Source organism: Lepisosteus oculatus, chromosome 29 (genome assembly GCF_040954835.1).
Source record: "Lepisosteus oculatus isolate fLepOcu1 chromosome 29, fLepOcu1.hap2, whole genome shotgun sequence".
NCBI classification, from domain to species: Eukaryota; Metazoa; Chordata; class Actinopteri; order Semionotiformes; family Lepisosteidae; genus Lepisosteus; species Lepisosteus oculatus.
In genome coordinates, this window is record NC_090724.1 from 8,562,725 (window position 1) to 8,585,989 (window position 23,265).

A 23,265-nucleotide genomic window follows, 5' to 3' on the forward strand; every position below is an offset into this window, starting at 1 on the left:
AATACGTAGGGTGAAGGAAATCACATTATAAAATGTCATGTCATAAATTTCGTTTGCCGCCTTCTGTACTTGCACAAATCTGTAAACATGTATTGCACAAATGGAGAGAGAGGAAGGTTTCAAACCTTTTCATATCTCTAAAGATTTCACCCTGATCCTGTTTACTTCTCTCCCCTGTGGTAGGAATCTCAGGTCTAATAAGACAGACTTCTAGGTTCTGAAACGGAACCTACCTGGAGGATGTGAGATGTATGCAGTCTGCACTTTAACTTTGAATATTTTTGTAAGGCTAATTATTATTCCAGCAGGCCCCACTGATGGTTTGTGTATGTGCTGAGGGGGTTCATTTTGTCATGGGCTTTATGTTGTATATTTGTATTGTACGTCTTCAATTGCATGAGTTCACCGAACCAAATTGCATGCAGCTTGTTGTTATGGCATTAAAGTATTGAACTTTGCACCGTTGCACTATATTTACCGACGTCATACTGAGCCGTGTCCTTTTGAGACCATATCATTGCGATACTGAGCTCGTAATCCAAGGAGCTCTGTGTGTATTTAGATATCTGCATACAGCTCTGGCAGTGCGGGTTTAATCGCACCTCGGTCCTCTGCAGCAAAGACAGTGTTTTATATTAAACACAAGCAAGGGGGGGGGGGGTGAAGCCTACTTTAAACAAAGCAAACTAAACTAAGGACTAAAGTTAGAAGTAAAAAAATAAACTAAAATGTGCTGTACATTTGTTCTGGTGTGGCAAGTCTAACTTGTGTTTAAACGTTTCATCATGACCTTGTCCTCCGCTGGTCTGATTGGCCAGGGTGTGGGCATGTTAAGGTACTTCTAACTGACTGGCAGCGGTTCTTGCTAAATGTGTGTAATTTAGCTTTATTTCCCTGATGTTAGGGATGTGGTGATTTCCGACAGTCTCTTTCGCTTTAGGTCGTGTAGCCCACGCCTGCTGTCCGCTGTATCCTGCTGTAGGTTGCGTACCCGTGTGCTGACTGGTGTCCTGAATGTGCCTCTGTGTTCGGGGTCCGGCAGGTGAACAACATTAACCAGCCCCTCGAGATCGCGGCCATCTCGTCCCCGGAGCAGTCGACCCGGAGCCCCCCGGGGCCCGACCTGGACCAGCCGCCGGTGCTGAAGAGGGAGCGTCCCCTGGAGGTGAACGGGTCGGGCCGCTACTCCTCTGCCCCCAGCTCCGAGGACGACGAGAGGGGCTACCCCGAGGACAGCACCAGCGCTCGGTAAAGGCCGGCGGGTGGCGCGGACAACCGCGCGGGGCGAAGTGCCGCTGTGTTGGCCTGGCCTGCCATTAAGGCATCCTTCCCTGTGTTCTAGGATCGAGAGGAAGATTGCAACCATCTCCCTGGAGAGCAAAGACAGCCTGCTGAAGCTGGGAGAGAGTGACAAAGGTGAGAGGCTGTGCTCCCGCCCTGCGAGTTCCCACACGAGCCTCCTGGTCCGCAAGCTGGAGTGCTTGTGTGTTTTCTTTCCTGCCTGTGAAGTATTATCACACTCGAATGAGTGAACTTGAATTGATCCAGAAGTACCCCGTTATACTGGATGCTGTTTTGATGCTAATCTGAAGGGTATTGACGGGACTGGGGTCTATCAGGGTTAAAGAATCATGCAGGTGTCCCCATGTGCACACTGTCTAATGTATTTTTTTGTTGTTGTCCCACCCCCAATGCCTTCCCTCTCTTAGGCGGAGGTCCAGCAGGGAGGAAGGCCCTGGGCAATGGCTTGAACAGCATTGGTTGCAGTGATGTCTCTTCGTCTTCCTCGTCTTCATCCTCCTCCTCCTCCTCCTCCTCCAGCAAGTGGAAGTCGACGTTCTCTCCGATCTCGGACCCCAAGCCCACCCTCCCCGACCTGCGGCAGGGCGGCTCCCCGTTTGGGGGGGGGGCCCGAGGGGGCGGCGGCGGGGCGCCGGGGGGCTGCGACTCGGACTCGGATCACAAACAGCGGAGAGGAGGCGGAGAGGCGGGGCTGGGGATAGGCCCGGGCGGCGGAGGCCGTGACTCTCCGTGCGCGCCCCACCAGGCCGCAGCGGCCTTCCTGAGTCACAACCCCTTCCTCAGCCAGGCGCCCGAACCGGGCCTGCGCGCCGGCGGGCCGGCCGACAAGCAGCCGCCGCAGGGCTCCAAAGCCAAGGCCCGGGAGTGGGAGCTCAAAGTCAGCAGCAGCAGCTCGGGGGTCAGCCTGGGCAGCCCCAACCTCTTCATCTCGGCGGCAGCGACCGGAGGGATCTTAAGCGGGAAGCCGGGGAGCCCCGTCGTGGTGTCCTCGGCCTCTGGGGGCTATCTGGGATCTCTGGGGGGCTCCTCGGTCTTGCAGTCGCTGTTTGGGAACCAGCCGCCTACTGTGCCCACCACAGGAGCCCCTCGGCTGGTGAATGGACATGCGGCGCTTGGGTCTTTCTCCAGTACTGGGCTTGCAGGGGGTGCTGCAGGAGGTAAGTTCTGTTGTGTTCCGTACTCCTGTCCCTCCCCCACGATTGCTACCTCTCCCCGAGTCTCCAACACACACAAGCTGGGAGCAGGGAAACCAGACTCTTGCTGCGCAGATCCGTTGTCATTATTCCGCAGCACAACGCCAAGCGCCAAATCTCTCCCACTCCCTACCCTTATTTTACAGCATTTTTAGAATCTCCAGTTATTTTTATTCATAGACCCAGGAGCGTCCTAATCCCACGTGGCTTGGTTCTAGTGATAGATATTAGCTGTTGTATTTCTTCTTCCCTGGTACAAATTGTACAAAGATCATAAAGCCTGTAAGATTTGAAACGGATCACTTGTTAGGGAGTCTTGTTTCCCCTCAAGAGAGCCAGGAGCTCAGTGCACCTCGGTAGTCCCTCAACTTTCCTGATATGGGTGGCGACAATTAGGTAATCAATCACAGTTTATTCCATCGCAGGAGTTTGGCACAGTTATCTGTTTAACTTGATTTAACTGCTGCTCATTTCTGTTGTGTAGTTCTGCAGCAGTTTGTGCCAGACTCCTAGTATGGGACTGTCTCTGCTTTAACATATTGCTAAAATCCGAATGTAGCTTCTCTCCCCCTTCTCTTCAGACTGGAGTGCTCTTTCTTCGGCCTTTGTCAGGTTTGTAAGTGATTGCATGGGAGATTGGAGGGAGAGAGACTTGTGAAGGGAAAGAAAGATGAAAACCATGTTCTCTGAAAGCCTGGCTACACAGGGAGAGTTCAGGGCTGGATGAGAGCAGCAGACAGGGCAGTAGGCAGCGAGGCTGGTGGAAGCTCTGGGGGGGCGTGTGGCTCTGGGCTCTGCAGGATGGGCGGACAGATGGAGGTAAGTGAGAGTTGAGCGCTGGCGCCTCGTCTTGCCCTGCCTGCATGATTCCTCAGATTCGGAGCCTGGGCCCTCTGCTGCTCGTCCAGGAAACACGCCACGGATCAGAAACGTCCGCAGGTTTTATTTTCATCCATGTGTGTGCAGGCGTGGAGATCCGAGTCCCATGGCATCTCAGGTTTCAGGCGCTGAAGGCTCATCTGCTCCTCACTCTGTTCAAGAAACTTGGATGCCCACATTTGTAATTGTAACACCATTTATTCAAAATGGGATACACTAAAATGCAGTGGGATTTTATTTCCCCAAATTATACCACCTAGCAGAACCATAGATGTTGCTGTTCTCATCTTGGACAGATGCCTTCCTCCCAGCACACAGGAACCTGATATTATGCATCATGGGATAAATCATACTGTTTGTTTTTTTTCCTTGACTGCAAGATTCCTTGTTCATGTTGTGTTTTTCAACCTAGTGCCGTTCCATGATAAATGTTGCTTCCTCCTCTGCCTGCTTTAGACAGGCTCAGCTTTCTATTCCAGTGCAAACACTGGTGTCATCGCATTTCTGGAGAAGAAAGTGGGGAGTGTCAGTGTTTCTTTCTGAGATCCAAAGTTGAAATAAGCATAGAAATACTGCATACTGGTAAATCCAGCCCTGGAAGGCTTAGAATAGTCTTTTGAAGTCATTTTACCGTTGGTTCAAATTTATCAACACTCTCCGCCCAATACTGCAGTCAAAGAAAAAATGTTTGCTAAACGATGCTCTCTGCTGGCTCTTCTTTTTGCTTGTGTATGACTTGCTTCCTGCTATGCACAACCTGGCTGAGCCCCTCTTTCTCTCTCTTGCTCCCTTGCTCCCTCTCTCTGTCCGCTGTGTGTCCGCAGGTATTTTTAACCACGTGGTGCCTTCAGTCTCCTCGCATCAGTTTGGGGCCGGCCTGCCCACCCCTGGTGGCCTCACCTCTCTGCTCAGTCTCTCCTCCTCCTCCCCTCTGCAGCAGCAGCAACAGCCTCAGCCGCAGCACAGTAACCCCCAGGCCAGCCCTGCTTTCCTCTCCCCTGGGTCGAGCTCCCTGACCCCCCCCCTCTCCCAGCCCCAGCACAGCCGTGCCCACACTGTCCTGCACACCCCTCCCCCGCCCACACTCTCCCTGCCCCCTCTTCCTCCGCTGCTCAATGCCGCTGCCTCCTCCTCCTCTTCCGGCGCCCAGGCCGAACCCCTACTCTCCCGAGCTGATGCCTTTCTTCCTCCCCGGCTGCCGCCTGCTCTGCAGCAGCATCAGAAAGCTCCTTCCTGCCTCTCCCTGTCGTCGTCCTCCTCCTCCTCCATGTCTTTCACTGCCCCTGCCTCCGTTTCCTCTGCTTCCCAACCTCCCTCTTCCTCACGACCCTCCTTCACTGTACACCACCCCCCACTGCCCCTCTCTCGCTCTGTGCTGCCCCCGCCCCTCCCTGCTCCCCCCCCCAGCAGCAGCAGTGGTGGTGCAGTGTGGGGGGGGCTGGGCTTACAGGCCTCCTACACATCTTCGCAAATCCCCGGTGTCCGTCCCAGATAGGATCTGGGTGGGGGTTGGGGTGGGGTCCGGGGTTGGGGGGGGGTGGTGGGTGGGCATGGGGAGGGGGGGGTTGGGTGGTTAAGGCTGAGAGACTAGGAGAAGGCTGAGCAGGGAGCTGCAGCTCCTCTATTCCAAATACTGCGTTTCAACAGAGAAAAAAAAAAGGTGAGTTCTTTTCAGGATGGGTGGAGGTGTTTGAGATGTTTTTTGTAGATGTTCACTACCTAAAATCTAGCTGTTCTGCTCTAGGCTCTGAAGACTGATCTATGTTTCCTGAGCCATTTTACCCTGATATACTCAGTGATACAGCTGCTGTGTCATGCTAGGATCCTCCAAAATAATGTCTTTTGTTTACAGCTCTACTGGCAAGACTAAGCATCACGCTAGCATGTTACCACAGTCCCTATGGGACCAGCTGTGGTGCAGTTCTTGCTTTTTTTAACTTGTCACTAAAACAGCGTTTTTTTCCCCCCCCAACAGGTAACTAAAGAATTCTACCTCAACCCAGTGTAACCTATGCAATGGAACAGAGTGGACCAAGGGTCTGTCTTCACACTGACTGGTGCTCACGCGTCTGCAGGGGGGGACCCCTGCTCTCGGCATGGGTATAAAACTACAGAGCTCAACACGTGCAGCTGCACATACAAGACACGCACACGCACACGCGCGCGCTCAGCACTGTCCTCTGGTCGGGACGTGGCGGTGGACCAGCCCCGTGTGGGTGCGTCAGAAAGTGGGTGGGGCGTTAGGGCCCGTGAGTTTACACAGTCCATCCCAGGTTTTGCAGCAAATCCTGTAGCTCAGTGGAGTGGGACAGCAGCGATGTAGGTACCCAGCAGCAGGGAGGCCTTTTGTCTCCAGAACTGAAGGACGGCTCCAAACGTGCTGTTTTTCAGTCTGCCCCTACATTAAAATGAGTTCGGAATTTACTGTTGATACCTTTTCCGTGCGAGGAGGAGTTATCGCAACACTGCAGTACTTTTCCCTGACTAGAAATTGATTTTAATCATTCGTAATTATTTTTTCCAGCGTTTTAAATTTGCCGGTCACTCGTGGTAGTTGATTCCCCCCCCCTCCCGATGTGCCCACTGTCCCCCATCAGATGAGCCACTCCGATCAGCAGTTTGCTCCCTCTGGTTGGCTGTGGAGTGATAGTTGTTCATTTCATCGTGGAGAGCCTGTGCAAATTATGGTGGTGCATCACCACTTAACACAGCGACTGCCAACATTACAAGCACTGCAAGATGACTGCAACCATATTTATTGGAGATCCTTAAAAGACTAGCGTTACCATGGTGCCGTGAGGCAGAAAGAGAGTTGAATAAGCGAAGATGTGATACTCAGTTTACGATTTTAAAGCTGCCCTGTTGGCAGGTGTTGCCAACACACCCAGCAGCTTTATTGATTTCTCCTGTAGGGGGCAGTGCCTTGATTCCTGCTCGTCCTTTACAGCATTTTATTTACCTGATTTTATGGGTGGGGTTCAGTCTGAATTTGATCAGTTCTGCAATGTAATTCCAATATGTGCTGTAATTACTCAGAGGGGAGCCGCACAGTGACTCAGTGGTTAGTGATGCTGCCTCATAGCACTGGAGCCCTGGGGGTTTAGTTCCAGACCTGGGGGTGCTGTTTGTCCAAAGAATTAGCCATGGTGTGGGCATGATTGTGTGTGTGTGTGCCCTGTGATGGCGTGATGTCCTGTCCAGGGTGTATCCCACCTTGCGCCTGTTGCTTGCCGGGATGGGCTCCGGCTCCAGCTCCCCCGTGGCTCTGGATTGGGAGAAGCCGTTAGGAAATGAACGGAATTACTCCGGGGGGGTGTGCCATTCGACAGCCATTTAATGGATTAGAGCTTATTGCACAGTAAGAAAACCACCCACTTCTGCTTACTTAACTTAATTTCCCTTTTTTTATTTTGTTGCTTTTATCATAAATATGTAAAATATGTAAATTTTTGATTTAGTGGCCTATTAATGGGAACTTGCAACTGCAAGTCATTAAAAATCACTCTCCTCTGTGTTTCACACAGTCAGTATAATTGAGGCACTGGTGGTACCAAAGTGTTTCTTCAGCATAAGACTCCCTGAACCAGTTTTCAGGAAACACATTTCTCATTTATAATGAGAATACCATAATTAGAAGTTGTTTAAATTAATAGGAGAGTACTAGCAAAATCCCACCTGGAAGCTGCAGTGCCCGTTTCTGCTGTTTTCCATCGTCAGGCTCTTCTCAGCTTTGCTATGTGAACTGAACAACTGCATGATAAATTGCTCCCAAAGAATCCACTCTTAGAGTCCATAGAGGGATTTTTTGTTTTGTTTTAAGCCTGCTTATATTTAATTTCTTTAAGCAGTGTAGCGTTGAGCAGTTGTGACTCATGGAATGGGGCTAATGCTGCTTTAAAGAGAATTTTTTAAACATCTGTCTCCTCAACCACACTTTAGACTGATTCACTTAACACAAGAGCGAACCTGTGGAATAAATTCCCAAAGTGAGATTGGCAGCGTTTCTTTATGCTACTCGATTCATGTTTGTTTTCACTATCGATATCTGGTGATGGGGAGGAGGAATATTGAAATTGCTCAACTGCATGAGATTTTCTGTGCATCAGCACTGCATATCATATGTGGATGTGCATCATATTCATTTTTGGGTAGCAGCATGTGCATTTATATTGTCCACATTTGCACATCAACTCTAAAGAATTGTCCACTATGTAATGAGTGCTTGGGAAGATTTAAATCTGACCTGTGGACACTGAGCTCTAGACTCTTCAGCCTATATACTGCAAATATCTTCTACATCATCGGTTTGGCTATTTTTTCCACATAATTAATGAATGACAAGCCGTGCATACTTCAGATGAAGGAGATAACACCAGAAGCACCTTGCAGTTAAAGGACTTCTGTCACAGGTTGTCCCATGCAAATTTTATTTCGGAGGGAGAAAACTGTTTGAAGTGCTGAATAATGGACAGCCCCATTAAAAAGGAATTAGCCTTGCTCCATGAGCTGTCACCTGCACATAGCCTTTCTGAAACTCACTGAATATAACTTAATATAGTGCACTGGGGAAAATTTGTGAATAGTGTAAGTTTATAACCTTACCAACCAAATAAAGATTTTTAATTGATAGGTTTTTTCAAGTTCATTGTTTTTAAACTGGTGGCTGTATATTAAGTAGGAGTCTCGGTGGTTTGTCTGCAGAGCTTAGAAATGTTTGTGAATCTCTTAGGTTTGTGTTCTTTAGACCTAAAACCTAATTAAATCTTTGTTAAAGTCTTAAAAGATGTAGATAGCCTGACTTAACATATAACACAAAGACATAAGTTCTACTGATGCAAATGGCAGTGCTTGAATCTTAAGGGTTCACATACACTGACGCAAGAGTATTTACTGTTGGGTCATTTTGTAATTAAATAATCCAAATATATTGTATCTTTATTAAATGTTAGGTTATCTTCATCCTTTAGTAAGACTTTCGTGAAGACCTAATTGTGTTGTTTTAAGTCTAATGTACAAGAATATGCACCCAGCTGAGAATTTGGAAGACCGAGGGGATGGAAGAGGTGGGTGTGTAATTCTGCAATCAGGAATTCTTAGTGAAAGACTGTCCCCTGCTGGTCACTGGGTGTTTCACATGCGTGCTTCAGCTCAAATGAAGTGAAAAACCTAGCTGTTCAGTTACTAATAAAGATTCACGAAGACTGACTGAACAGACTCTTATGTGTCACATGCATCTTAACCAATGATATGCCAAGGTGCACCTTTAATAATTATTTAAGAAATGGGGCCTTTAGGGTCTTAGTGCCAGATTGTCTAGTTTATTTGTTCCCTGAGGGAGTTTTGTCTGCATCTTCCACTGAGAGCAACACTGCTGTGGAGAGAGCGCGCAGAGGGAAAAGCTCTGTAGAGCACAGGGGCTGGAGAGGAAAGTGTCCAAAGCTGCTGTTTAAGCTGTGTCGAGTCTCTGTCCCTTCCTATGTCTTCAGCTAGTTAGTGCTCCCCCACCCACTCTGTAAACACTGAACTCTCGCGCGCACACGCAAGGGGCTGGTCTCTGCGTCTGCAGACACAAATGCACAACGACAGAGACCTGCCTCCTCTTTCCAAACTCTCTCATCCACTTGCATTGCTTTAGAAGGAGAAGACCTACTGGCTCTGCGTGCTGGCGGCAGAGAAATGCGTTGAATTTCTCCGAGAGGAAAAAAAAGACATTGGAAAGAGATGGGACAAAACGGAAGTCAATGTGAAGGACTCGAGAGATGTGGGCTTGGGCAAGCTGCTCTTCCCATTTTGTCTACGAAAGGGCTTTGTTGCAATGGGCTCCTTAATTATTTACTTGCCAGATGCCTCTAAATAATTAAGTGGGTTTCTGTTACAAAGCCTGCTGTGGCGTTAATGGGATGGAAGTGGTCATGGAGCAGCTCGGAGTTCCCCCAGTCCTTACCAAGGTGTTTTAGTTGGTTCCTAACGAAAACCCCGTCTCTGCCTGAGCAACAGTGCAGTCAGCTGTCGGCAGGAGGCCGAGAGGCCCCGTCTTCGTACTGGGTGTTTAAATAGCAGGCACCCCGGCATCTCTCCTGGACAGGAGTTAACAGTCTCTGTCTCTCCAGCGTAGGGATGCAAGGAGTTGCAGTGCAGTAAAGGTTTGAGATGAGTTTTGTTACAGAAACGTCCACTTCCAAAGAACACTGAAGGAGATGCACTCCAGGTGTACTTCCCACAGTGCCCTGAATTGCAGCAGTGTTACAGAGGATTTTGTAGTCGGAGTCCAGCCACCTTGTTGGCCATGAATGGGGGGTTTAAGAGTGACCATTCCCCTTATGGCCCAGTGGCTATTCTTGATGTTATCTCACCTTTCAGCTATTGCTGAGGTGTCACGTACTGCAGCAGGTGTCCGTTTAAAATTCCCTCAAGCCGGATCAGGAGCAGTGTCCCCAGGTCAGAGTCAGATTTATACACCAGCCAGTGCCTGATGGCTTGTTAAGCAGTTTTATTTTTTAAACAAACAGAATTCCAACCAATCTAGATGCTCCTTCATTTCTCCTAACAAAAGGCAGATAGACAGTTAACAATACCCAGCATCCTGGGCGAGTGGACAGGAGAGTTGCTAGGCCTGTCAGCCGTGCTCTCCTGTCTCGTGCTGGCTGCACTTTGTTCTTGTAAATACACTCTCGCACTCGCGCACAGCTGCACACCAGGCACGGCTGACTGCAGGAGGTGTGCCCTGGTCCAGACATGCGCCGTGTGTGTGACCGATAGTGGCACTGGATCCCAGCCCACTGGCAGGGGTGGTTTCTGGCCGGAAAGCTTTGGAGACAATTTACCACTTTTGCTTTGATGTCGATTATGGTTGTAACTTAAATGCATTGCTTTCTGTTTAGTATGGCTATTACTGCTCATAGTTCTGATAGGCGGTGTTGTATTTGTGTTAGTAGTTTCATTTAGCTAAACATCAATCTTCTTAAACACTGAATGAGCTGTTAATCTAACCTGAAGTGTTGGGGGACAGTGTGTTGAATCTATTTTTCCAGTACTGCTGGGGTGTAGTGGCATGTTTCCATTTGCTGGACTGGTTCTCTAAATCCTCCCAAATTGACCTGGTGGTTTTTAATCCACAAAAGCAATAAAATCTGAAAGAGGAATGTGCATGAATACGGTTCTGAAAACATAAGGTTCAGAACTTTTATTAAGAGAATGTAGAGCATTTTCACTTGAACAATTTTAAATCTCCTTGCATCGTTGGATGTAATTAGCATTTTTTTTTGCAAAGACTCGAGTTTAAAGACTGATTGCACAAGCCCAGTTGGATGTTTCTTCAGTATGACCTTGAATCCCACACAAGAGATAATAGATCTTGACTCCTGTTGTAAACTGGTTAATCCGGAACCAGTCAGAAAGGATCTGTATCCCAAGTGGGAACATGCCTGACCAAGGCTGCCTAGTTTGGCCAGGATCCAAAGGACAGTAGGGTCTTGATTGAGACTGTGTGGGTGGGTTGGGGTTTGAAGGCTGTTTGGTCAATAATTCAATCAAGAACTCTGAATGAAATCCAGACTCTCCCAGGGGAAGAGGCTATCTCGCGCTCCACCCTACACACGGCCTGTTCAGGAGTTTATCTGGCGGTTCTTTCAGGGGATGTCTTTTTCGCGGGTGTCTGTTGGGATCCCCTTCAGAAAGCAGCTGTATTTGTCTTTTGTGACAAACGTGGATGTTTTCCTTCGTAAAAAGAAGGCCTGAACAGGTCGCGTGTCAAGGGGTGCTGCACCCCTCGATCACTGCAGTCAGCCCTGCCTGCACGCACACACACTCGCAGTCCTGCCTGGGCGGACACACTCACTGAAAGAAACTACTGGGGAACTTACACCTTTTTCTTATGTTTGATCCTTTTTAGAAGATTTTGTAGAGAAAAAAAGCATTGTACTGTGAATGGAGCTTTCCTCCTTAGACTGTATAATTGTGAATAATTTAGATGTTCTATTTATCGTGTATTTTTTGTTATTAATGTTGTTGGGGGGGCGGGGGGGGTTCATTATTTAATTCCAGAGAAATCGTAGTCTAACAGTGTACAGGGGCTCTGTGTGAACATGTTGAGACAGACCCTGAAATCAAACACATGGTGCTACTCTCTAACTCCAGACTTGTGCCTAATGTTATTTATACCATCCTGAAGATCAACAACAAACAAATCAATCGATTCTTGGTGCTTTTTTGTACACGGGGACTATGCCCAGATGTGGCAATATTCTTTTCAGCATTAATGTTTTATTTTAAATACGGCCTTTTGTGTTGTTGTGTATTATTTAATTTTATTAAGGCCTGGTGTACAAAATAAGAGACACTGCACGCTTCGATATAGCCATTCTAAACGTTGGCACAGGATTGAGGAAACGCAAGAAGTTTTCACTGTGTGTGTGTATATATGTATATAAAAACACCTTGAGTTTTTTTTTTAAGGAAAATGCATCAAGTTTTTGTTCCAAGCAATTACGATGTCAAAAGATTGCAAAGGGTTTTTCATCTGGAAGACCGAGGATGTGAAAAGAACTCTAAAGTGCAAAGCCAGAGATCTGTGTCCTCTTGAAAAAGGGGTGGTGCATTTTCTCTTAACTGGTGCTGAACCTAGAGACAGACAAGAACAGTCGCCTTTTTTTCTAGCAAACCCCCAACGTTACGCCTGGTTCTTTTGAAGTTTCTGGCGATCTTGTTTAATATCGCCCCCTGCTGGCTGGCAGGGGGAGTTGTACGTAGCGTTGGGTAGCTGGGCCTAGGTATTGCTGTAGTTAGTTGTTCACCTGCTTCCTGGACCCCTGTTTAATTGATAGCATGCCTCTCAATGATCTGTCTGTTTCAGTAGCATCTGTAGGTTGTCTGTAGTGGTGTTAAAGCACATATAGGAACCTATGTGATCTAGTGCAGCAATAAGAGATCAATCTGAGCTACTTTCTCTAGATTTGGGATTTTAAGTAAGTTGCAGTTAGAACACTTTTTTTTTTGTTGGAGCTTAATTTTTATAAAACGGTCTTCTCTGCTATTGTGAAAAATGGTGCTGTATCACAAAAAGGAAGAATCAGAGAAGGTCCAGCCCGTACCAGACCTCAGCTAAGAATCTCAGCTGAGTGCCTGGCCAAAGGCTTAGAACTCTTCCCCATCTGCGCCCTGACTCAGGTGCACGGAGGGTTGTGTTTAACGCCCATCGTGATAAACGCGTCCGTCTTTTGCGATAAGCATTCCGATAGGATTGTGTTGAAACAGGAGAGCCGACGGAGCCTGCCGTCCAGTCTGGGAAGTGAAAGCGTTCGACACAGTTGGCAGGTCAGGGGAACATCAGCTACCGGCTGATGAAGACGGCCTGCAGGGGCTCAGCGTGTGTGCTCTGCAGATGTATTTGGGAGTGAGCAGGAAGGACAGTTGGATCTGGAGAACTGGGGCTGCCATTCTCCTGGACAAGCAGGAAGTTTCAGGACTCAAAGTGAGACATCCTGGGTGATCACCAAGTTCAACAGCACACATATATTTGCGATAAGGAAGCTAGAAATAGATTTGTTTGTTTGAGTTGTCAGCTTTGGCATTTAATACTCTTGGGCTGTTCCTTTATATGCGATGTGGGAGGGATATGAAGTGTTTAACATTTTTACTTGCTAGGTGATTAACATAGTTACTTTAAAACCTTTTTTTTTTAATAAGCTGAAGTGTGTGTGATATTGTGGTTTTCATTTCCTCTTCAAGGAGCAATAAGACTTGCCCGAGCTGTACAGGTGGTTAATGCTGTTTCAGGAGACGGACAGGTCAGCGGTGAGAATGTGTGAACTGTTTCCTTACCAGCTCTGAAGTGAGGACTAGGGCTTGAGACCGACCATGGCGTGACGAGCCGATCCTTTTTCATTTTGACCAGCACTGAAAGATCTTTTTAATTGTGATTGCAATTATGGTTTTATTGTTGGTGTTATTATTGCAGTTGTTTGTACTTGGTATTGTTTTTAATGATGATCTCAAAATCCAGGTGAAATTCAATATCCTTAAATAGTAAGGTGCTCTCCTACACTTTAAATAAGGAAAGATGCAGCTATGAATTATTACAAATTCACTCTCCTTACACGTCAGGGAGAGGGAGGCTTTTAATAAACTTTAATACAGAACTTTTCCTTTTTTATTCTATTTTTACTGTTTAAAATTAATCGCTTGTGCATCTGCATGGAAGGAGGGAGGGGTGACTTACGTGCTGCTGGGCGGGAGGAGTTGTGTTGCTGCGGTCTGCAGCAAATTCAGATATTTCCCACCTCTGTCTTTCTCGGAGCCCTTGTGGAGTGTTCACTGTACCTGGCCTTGCTGTTAGTGAATGAGACTGCGCTGTGGTTAAAACAGTGTTTCCCTCCTTGTCATCTAGTTCTGTAGCTAAAGCCAGCGATGGTAAACCGAAAAGCACCTACTCTTCCCTGCATGTAGCCTTTTAGTATCTAATTTTTTTCTTACTGAAGTGTTCAATTTTCTAAGGTTGTTGAAATGAGTTATTTATGGTGTGATTGTGTTTGTGTTTGATTGTAAGCATCATTCTGTGCATATACATGAGTAAAATAGTGTTTTGGATGAATACACTAGTTTTCGTTCATGAGTCTGTAAGTTGCGCATGATACATTGTTTGCGGTCTTCATTCTTTCTTGTTTCTCTGTTAAAGGGGTACTGATTTTCTAAAGCATCCGGTGCTTTGCTGGGCCCCTTAAATGGCTTTAATGGTACCAGTCTGTCTTACTGGCCAAAAGAAAATGCTATAACTGTATAACACTTGTTTCCTTACTGGTAACTGTTTCTTACAAATGTAAAAAAAAATAATACCAGGGTTCCTTAATTGTCCCACTGAAAAGTATTAACAAGAAATGTGTTTTGCAGGTGCTTTTAAGTCTGTTGCAATAACCTAAACAGTCTACTCCTTTCTGAAAAGGGATTTATTTTTTACTAACTTATTCAACTGACCCTTTTATTCTATCTGACTTACACAGGTTATAGTTCCCATTTGTCCTGCATATGTTTGTGGCACTAGTTTGTACAGCTGGGTTTTACTGTAGCAACACAGGGAATGTACCTTACATGAGAGTACAACAGCAGTCTCTTCACCAGAGTATTCAAACTCCTGTTTCTACAGTCAGTCTAGATCCCTGAACATCTCATAGATCACCTGTATTCAACTCGGCAGCAGAATATCTATCCCACTGCCACTGGCAGTAAAGAACTGAAAAACTGGTCATTTAATTGGTTTAAAAACTGGGAAGACCTTGAAGGTCAGGCTGGTTTTGTCTTGCTTAATTACATAAACATTAGAAAGCTTAGAAACAATAGGAGTCATTTGACCAGGGAGTTTGGTTCTGAGTAACTAATTTGAGGATCTTATCCATCCATTTCTTGAAAGATGCTAGGATATTGGCTTCAACAACATGGTTGGTTACGTCAATATCCATAACGCCATTTATGAGGAAGAGGTGTGATATTCCTGTTCTCAATTGTGAATACACTTTCACAAAGCTTGCAGTTGTCCTCTGATCACTGCTTCAGTCCTGATTCTGAATGGATCCAGTGGGTCAACTCTGTCTACTTGAATCAGTTTCTGTTTCAGAAAAAAACTAATATCTTTTAGCCTGTCAGTGTAGGACATTCCTTTAAACCCAAGAATGTATCTGGACTAGTTCCAGGGCAGGAATATCTTGTCTGACACAGCAACCACGAGTGTACATAATCTAAATGAGCCTTTACTAGTGCATTGTAGAATTTTAGCATCCCTTGATTTAGATTTTAAAAACCTATCCTAACACTTTAGATGTTATTGCATCTCTATGTAGTCTAGAAGATGCAAATGTCAACATAACTTTTTTTTAGAAATTGCCTCTTCATGTTTAGTTTTGCCTGTAGCCATCTATAAATTCTTCTTTTACAACGTGCTTGTAATACTCTTCACTTCTCCAAACTAAATGTTACGTGTCAGGCATGCGTCCAATCTTGTTTTTCAGTTTCCATTTAATTCTGTCTACGTTGTCAGTGCTAATTTTCTTATCTTCTTATCTGCAAACTGCACTGGCATGCAGGTCACTGGTCTGAATCAGGAAGAGCAGTGGTCCAAGTACAGATCCTTGTGGTACTTCACTAATTACATCTGGAGAATTCACACCTTAAATCAAATATTGTCACACTTCTGAGCGACATTTTGTTTAAACTTTAAACCACCAGAGAATCACGGGTTTGAGTCCCCAGTGCAGGCACTGCTGTTGTAAGCTGGGGAGCCTGTTTCTCAGCACACCAGCTGCTTCTGCCCCTCCAGCTGTATTAATGCGCACCAACATTTTCTAGTGTTCAACAAGAGTCTTGTTGTCTAGTTCCTTCAGTTCACTTAAGTCTGCAGAAACTGAGTTAAGCTCCAGTGAACAACTTAAGCTCTTATATTTCTGTCTTTTCCCATTACTGACCAGACCCAAAATCCTGACAACTCCAGGCTCTCTGTCGTGAAGGCTGACGCTGGACTGGTCAGAGCTTCTGCAGGAGGATTGTTCCATTTTTCTCCCTTAATTTATAGGTGACTGCTTCCCGCTAAATTGCTTTTCTTTAGTAAGGCAACAGTGGGGAGTAATGACAAGTATGGTGCTTCTGATTACAACCTACAGCAGTGCATCTGCTTAAACCACGATATTTTCAGAGATTCAAATATATATATATAATGTAGAAAGTATTTTTTTACCCCTATAACATCCCAAATGCAGCAAGTCAAGGTTTGTTTTTGAGCCCCCTTGTGGAAACACTACAGGTGGAAGACGTGATGGTAGATGTACAGGAGAGGTCTCTGTTCTGTAGGAGCCAGCTTGTGTGTAGAGTGCAGTAGTGCGGTGCTTGTCTAAGTGTAAAGAGCTTGTGTGGAAAGGTAAATAGGCAGCCTGCTATGTCACTTCTTAGTTTGTGCTCTTCAATCACGTTGATTATACAAGGAAAATTGCTTAATTCTCTCTGGTAGAATCGCAGTCGTCAGTCGCTTAAGCTAGGTGTCACTCAGGAAGCTATTTTTGTTGTTTCAAAGCTCTGAAGTTGAAATATAACTGCAAATGAATAGAACTATTTAAGTAAATTTTTTAAAAATGCCTTTAAATGGATAAACTCCCCATAAGTCTACATTTTATACAATTCTTGTCCCATCCCAGTTGAATCTTACCATAGTAATTTTATAGTAAAGGTATAATTGAGCTCTTCTATTGTATTTTTCACCGCACAGGGTTTGAGATCACAGGCAGTGATGATATGGGTTGAGGTATTAATCTGGGCCCGTGTGCTCAACAGCTGTAGTTCAGTTGGTACCAGTTCAGTTATTACTGCTGGGTGATTGAGCTCCTTCTCTCTCGGGCTGGGACACAGGCTTGCTCAAATACCTCCGAACGGCGTTCGAGGAGTAATCCAAAACTTTGTGGTGCTTTTTACTCCCGAGACGGAAATGTGTGCAGCCGTATTACCTGCCTGCTTCTGTAAGGAAACCCCTCGCCTCTGTCCTCCCACGTTCCTCACCTGTCCTCCCTGTTCTTGCATCCTCTCCGTGCTGCCGAGACGCATACTGGACACAAGGCAGGTTTCCAGCACAGGAGCTCTGTGTCAGGGGAAAGCAGGAACTAGAAAGAGATAAGATTACAAACTTCCAGGCAGTTTTCCAGCCTTTCCTCCTTGAAACCACAGGTGCCGTTCGCCCTCTCCTAGGCTTTTGTAAATGGTATTCGTGGTCCTTGAGAGCCATGGACCCTCAGGTTGAGTGTTTTTATATCATCAGTTTCTTAATGCCTGGAACGGGTGCTAATTGTGACCAAATTAGCCTGATAATTGAGCCAATTAACTCCCCAGGGCCTGGGAAAGAAGAGAAACTAAGGCCCACGCGCTTTCCGATACCCAGGCTCGACCAGATCTTAGCTACCAGCTGATGTTCTTGACTGTATTCTCCTTCTGTGGGTGGGAGGCAAACTGTGCTGTGGATCAAGATGTTTTGTTTTTACTTTGAACTGTAGATGGAGGGGTGAGGTCTGAGGTGCAATAAGAGACAAACCTACTTTTCAAAGACCCTGGATTTCTATGGATAAAAAAAAAATCAACTGTTTTGCTACTGGTGCTTTTCTCTGTACCAAGAGAATTAAAACAAAAAAAAAAAGATAATGCTTTGGAATTTTTCAGCTTTTTTATTATAATTATTAAATTGTTGATGTGTTTCCTAAAACGAGTCTTTGTCGTTTTTCTGGCATTTGTTTTGATTTTATTCAGATTTTCTTGCTGGGTATCATTTTGAGAACTACAGCCGCTTTTGTCTTTTGTATGGGTGGGTTTAACTACTCCAAAAATATAAGGAAGTTTCTATTCCTTACATTTCAGGTAACAGGGAATGTTCCTGCTGGAAGAAAGTGCTGTTTGCTGAATTAAGGAAAAAAGCAGGGTATTATCTTCCAGTTAATTTCAGACAATTTAAAATTTGTTGCTTTCCTACCACTTGGATATATAGTCTTCGAGAAACTTTGAGCTGTCTTTTGGGTCTCAGTCCTTCTGAGCTCAAGTTAATTGCACTTCATCTGCTGAATTATACAAATATTATGCATTTAATCTGGCCTGCTTGAAAGTTCCTAATAAAAAAAAGCAGAACAATGAGCGATACCAGGCACGCATTTAAAGTTAACTTTTTTTTAAGTGTCACTCAAAACATTCAGATTCTCCTAAAAGCAGATTTTACACAAGAGGCTTGAGAGGAATGAGTGTTTAACCTCCCTCCCAGTGCCTACAAACCAAAGCGAGAGCCTTTCACTGATCAGAGAGTGCAGAAGTACAGCAGAGGCTGTTCTGTCTCCTGTTGTCCTTAAGAGCTCTGCTCCCAGCAGTCCCTGGCAGTGGCCAGTTCAAGCCACTTCCTGTATTTACTACGGCACCAGACAACTGGATTTTCATACAACCATCAACAACAGCAAAATGGATCTCGGTAAAATAGGATTTAATCAAAACACATCAAAACTCGCAAGACACTGATCTCCAGCGCGAACAAACGTTAAAGATTTTGACAGCATCTAGACAAAATTACAGTAATCTTTAAAGTAGCTTCAATCCTAAAATTAAACACTGAAATTGGATGGAAATGGGTGCAAAAAGAAAAAAATGGGCTTTGTCAAGGCCACCTTCTGTACTTACTACAGCCTACTGTGCTATTATTGTAGTGCACTTTGGATCTCCGTCTCCAATACAACATCCATTTTAGGTGGGTGGAAAATGGCCCATATCAATCAGTCAAAGTTAACTTATCAAATCCACAACAATACAGTGTGCAGAAGTAGTTGCTAGCAATTAACTGTCTTTTCTGCAAGCTCACTGAGGGGGTAAAAAACCTCAAAATTAAAGTTACAAAATAAGAGATAGTGGGTTAACAATAATCTCTAATCAGGTGGAACCAATGGTCTTGGGCTACACCCACGAGTGGGTAAATGGATTTCAGAAATTATCATAAATCCATTAACCCACTTGGGTGTGTAGCCCAGGACTATGGGTTCCACCTGATTACAGATTCATGTTAACCCGCACTCTCTTGAAATCCAGCATCGTAACTGCATATAAACATTAAGGTTTTGTTAGAGCAGAAACAAAACACTTTTTTGGCTCCAGCGCTGCTGTGGGTCCTACATGTGACACTATGCGCTGTCCACTGTCCCCAGCGCGGCATGCCAGCCCATCAGACCCTCCGGCACAGAGGCCAAACAGGGCACCTGCAGGGCAGCCAGTGATCTGAAGTCTTAGGTTCAGGTCCATAGACGCATCTTCAATTTTAATTAGACACCTCTAGGGTATAAAGGTGCTCTTTTTTAAACCACCTTTAACTGGATGGTTTTTGATGTTTTTTTTCCCCCAAGACACCAAGTCTAGGTGACTAGGATCAACCAATGCCCTGGCCCTAAAATCAAATACAGCACTGACAGAAGACAAGCGTGGTGTGAAACAGGAACGTCAGCTCAAGCGCCTACAGCCCCAGCCCTGAGTTACTGGTGCCCTGTGACATAGGGTGCCAGGCCAGGCTTGTCTGAAGAGGCCCCTCAGTCACCTGTTTACAGGCAGGGTGTAGCTGCGGTTATATTTCTGGTCATCTTAAGAAAGTTAATTTTCTTTAAGTCACGCAGGTGTAACCAGCTCTGGTCCTAAAAGACTGTAACCAGAACCTTCATGGTTTCACTCCGAGTTCTTAAATTATTTTTATAAGTGGTCAAAAAACTAAACAAAACAGCAGTTAAGAATGGCTGCATCCAGAAATTGGCAATTTAAAAACTAAATCTTGCATGACAACAGAATTTCAGAACCAAGGAGTTCCCTCCTCCTTTCTAGAAACAGGACACAACGTAGTTCACACAAAACTAACACGCTAAACCCACACACATTAACAGCTGCATCCAGAGGAGTTACATGTGCACAGAAATACTGACACTTTATCAATACAGCCTTTTAGATTTTAAAGGTACCTGGAAAGAAAATGCTAAAGAAAATAAATGTCTACAGAATTTGCTTAAAAAAATAGACTTTGTATGCACTTATGTACACAACTGCAAATCTGGGTGCAATCAAACTCTACTTAAACAAGCGTTTTGTTTTTTTTTCAGAGGGAAGTAGTTACCCGACTTAAAAACGTCAGGTTGTCTCCAAACACTGAAACTATTTAGAGAGGGCCCCCCTCAAGCAAAGATATCAAACTATCACAGTGACATAGGCCTCATGTAAGAGCCTAGAAATCCACTGCTCTCTCCACAAAACACTGGCAGAGTACAGAAGCCTCATTCCAGACACCTCAGAAATGAGCATCACATTTTAGAAAACATGCACACAGGTTGTGATCTTATACATCAAGTCCAGTGCAGAAGCACTAGAAGATTATATAACAAGGCTTTCAGGATCAAGACCCAATTGCCAACTTCAACTTCAATTCAGACAAATGTTTAGCATGCACATTTGATCCAATTTTTGCTTTCGTGACCCAGGTCTCTCAGAAAGATCCTGTGAAAGCGGTCTTCACAGTGCAGACGATTGGAAAGGTCAGTTCTCTCTCGGTGGGGTGGACGTGGTAACTGTGCTCTCGGGTGTGTGGTTACAGTGGGGTAGCAGGTGTGAAGAACAGCCCCGTGTGGCTGTAGGGGAGGTGGGGTGTGGTGTCCCCGCTGTTAGGTCGCCTTGTCGCTGGCTTTCAGGGAGCTGTTAACCTGGAAACGAGCCTCATCCGATATCCCATACTGCTCCAGGGGATCCTGGGAGAGACATAGAGCTTAATGACTGACTGACAGGACACTCGAGTACATTAACACTGCACTGAGAGAGAGGGGGGCTAATACAGACACACTGACTGGACACTCCAGTACATTAACACTGCACTGAGAGAGAGGGGTTAATACAGACACACTGACTGGACACTCCAGTACATTAACACTGCACTGAGAGAGAGGGGTTAATACAGACACACTGACTGGACACTCCAGTACATCAACACTGCACTGAGCAGATGTATCTCACCTTCCCTGTGATTCTCTGAATCTCGGTGCGGTAGAAGATCAGGCTCTTCCTCATGGACTCATAGCTGTGGGAGACGCCACACAGGGAAACATCACACAGACATGCGCCAAGAAGTCTGAACACTCTCAGAACCCACCACAGCTCCCACTGGGACAAACGGGACGGATCGACAGACAGACCTGGCTCGGATAATGGAGTCCATCCAATCCTGGCACTGCTCCTGAGAGTCACACTCAAACAGGTACTTCCGCTCCGACTCGTCCAGGAAGGCTGCGGACACCGGAGAGGAATGGTCCCAATCAGGAAGACAATGCCCAGGCACTGGACTGGACTGGACTGGACTGGACTGGACTGGACTGGACTACAGGTCTGCACAGGTCTTACCAGTCTTGATCTGGACTTAACCCTCAACTCCACTAGAGTGTACACAGAGCCCTGGACTGGAATGGAGTGGGTTGTACTGGACCAGACTGGAATGGAATAGACTAGGTGGTATTGGGCCAGACTAGAACAGACTGGAATGTGTTGGACCAGACTGGAATGGACTGGGTTGTTCTGGACCAGAGCAGACTGGAATAGACCGGGTTCTATTGAACAAGACCAGAGTAAACTGGTGTGTGTTGGACCAGACTGGAATGAACTGGGTGTATTGGACCAGACCGGACTGGAATGGGATCCGGGCCCAGAGCCCCAAACGCCCACGAGACTCACTGATGGAGAAGGCCTGGCTGTCTTCTCTCTCCACCCGGCACTGTTCCAGCAGCAGGGCTCCCAGAGGCTGGAGAGAGATGGACAGTCGGACACAGAGCCGTCACACCGAGCCCTCACCGTCTCCCCCGGGTGCCCCCGCCCCTGCGCCCCCACCCTTACCTCTTCCTCATCTGTGCGGAAGTAGAACAGGAAATTCACCACCAGCTTTACCAGCCTCTTCTTCATGACTGTGGGACACAGACGGGGGGGGGGGGGGTGGGGGAGAGAGAGAGAGATCAGCCATTGCTCCGAGCAGCACTCCCCGCACTCGCACGGTACAGCTCGTCCCACAGACCCCACAGCGCGCGGCTCATCGGAGGAGACCGGCTCCAGCAGGGCCCCGACCTCGTGAGCAACAAGAACCAGAACCAGCAGGCTGGACCCGAGAATCCCGATCAGAACCAGCGCAATGTCCCTCTACTGCAAGATGCTTGCTGGGCTCCGGCTAAGGTCTTAGCTCTTACAGGTGACCAAGGGGCGTCGCCCAACGCCAGTATCGCCAAGTTAGGTGTCCATGGCCATGTCTCAAGATGTGACCCGCGGGCTGGAGCCAGGCGGACTGGACCAGACCGGTTTCCCCTGGCAACTGTGACCTCCTCCTCCTCCTTCTCTCTCTCTCTGGCCTGTCCTTCTGCTGGTCCACCATTCCAGCGAGCTTCACTAGCACAACCGATGGGTTACAGTGCCACCAAACATGACAATTAACACAACAGCTTGGCCATTTCACATATGACACAGGCTCGCTGTGTGTCACACACACACACACCAGGCTGCAGCTCGATTGCATTGGCTCCCCAGCAGGATCGGGAGCTGTTCTGGGTCTGGTAGGTGTGGGAATGCTGGGCTGAGATTAGTCACTGTGGGGAAGGATGTTTGTCTGTCTGATCAGGGCAGCAGAAAGCACGTCTCCGTCTCTGTTCTTCTCCCTCACTTTTTCTGTTCCTCTCCCACAGGGCCAGACGGGGGGGCAGCGGCTATAAATAACTGCGATAAGACAGCAGACGGGCGCTTCCTTAAAAAATAGCTCCCTTTCTGTGCCAGAAAGAGAAAACAATGGTGTGTATCTCGGGGGGCCGCAGACTCTGAGAAAGCATCTCCGAGCTGCAGACCTCCTGGAAACATTTTACACATCGTAATTCCTTCCATCTTCATACCCTTCCCTCGGCAAGGTTACGGTTTTAGCCTGGATTTTTTTTTTTGTAAGATAAAACAAAGAGACTAAACAGTCTAGCTGGGAAAACAAATGCGAAGACAAGAAGCACACCGGTTAGTAGAAATGAGCCTCATGTCCGGTTAGGTGAAACCGGTCCAGTTAGAGGACAGAAAGAGACAGAGCGCCGAGTCCCAGTTATAAGCAAACACCGTTTCATGAGTACAGCTGCGACCTAACGGATAAGGACAGGCGACAGCAGGGCAGGGAGACGAAGACAGACAGGGAAGTGGACACGGAAAAGACACGCGTGGAGCGGCAGGGAGAAGGGAGGGGAGGGAGAGCCCCGTGTGCCCGTCCGTACCGTCGCCTCTCTTGGGTCCTCGCATGCCCAGCTGGGCCGCCCTCTCGGAGGGCTGGCGGCTGAGCGACACCAGCTCCCTCTCGTTAAACCGCATTCCT

At 46.6% G+C, this 23,265-nt stretch overlaps 2 protein-coding genes across 5 annotated transcripts in view; one reads left to right on the top strand and one right to left on the bottom strand.

Moving 5' to 3' along the window:
• Positions 1–17,598, top strand: part of dot1l (DOT1-like histone H3K79 methyltransferase) — a 39,575-nt gene extending 21,977 nt beyond the window's left edge. For 3 of the 4 annotated variants that reach the window (XM_069185935.1, XM_069185936.1, XM_069185937.1), the window contains 5 exons: positions 1,043–1,248; positions 1,343–1,416; positions 1,710–2,459; positions 4,199–5,034; positions 5,350–17,598. In XM_069185935.1, coding sequence (XP_069042036.1) covers positions 1,043–1,248; positions 1,343–1,416; positions 1,710–2,459; positions 4,199–4,869 — 1,701 coding nt within the window. In that variant the 3' untranslated portion in view covers positions 4,870–5,034; positions 5,350–17,598. The remainder of the gene's footprint in view (positions 1–1,042; positions 1,249–1,342; positions 1,417–1,709; positions 2,460–4,198; positions 5,035–5,349) is intronic. The other variant, XM_015365396.2, reaches the window with a different exon arrangement.
• A 742-nt stretch (positions 17,599–18,340) lies between these two features.
• On the bottom strand, positions 18,341–23,261 carry plekhj1 (pleckstrin homology domain containing, family J member 1). The gene is made up of 6 exons (XM_069185948.1): positions 23,168–23,261; positions 21,774–21,841; positions 21,615–21,681; positions 21,083–21,173; positions 20,904–20,967; positions 18,341–20,641 (listed from the first exon to the last, which is right to left on the bottom strand). Exons 1-6 carry the CDS (start codon positions 23,259–23,261, stop codon positions 20,558–20,560), a joined length of 468 nt encoding a protein of 155 aa, XP_069042049.1. The 3' UTR covers positions 18,341–20,557.
• Between the last annotated feature and the right edge of the window lie 4 nt (positions 23,262–23,265).

What these genes read in the sequence shown, in the direction of transcription:
- plekhj1 (XM_069185948.1), bottom strand. Translation starts at nt 23,261, where the DNA reads ATGCGGTTTAACGAGAGGGAGCTGGTGTCGCTCAGCCGCCAGCCCTCC. An exon ending in CAGCCAGGCCTTCTCCATCA is followed by an intron (nt 21,174 to 21,614) that starts GTGAGTCTCGTG and finishes CGGTGTCCGCAG; the next exon opens with CCTTCCTGGACGAGTCGGAG. An exon ending in TTCAGAGAATCACAGGGAAG is followed by an intron (nt 20,642 to 20,903) that starts GTGAGATACATC and finishes TGTCTCTCCCAG; the next exon opens with GATCCCCTGGAGCAGTATGG.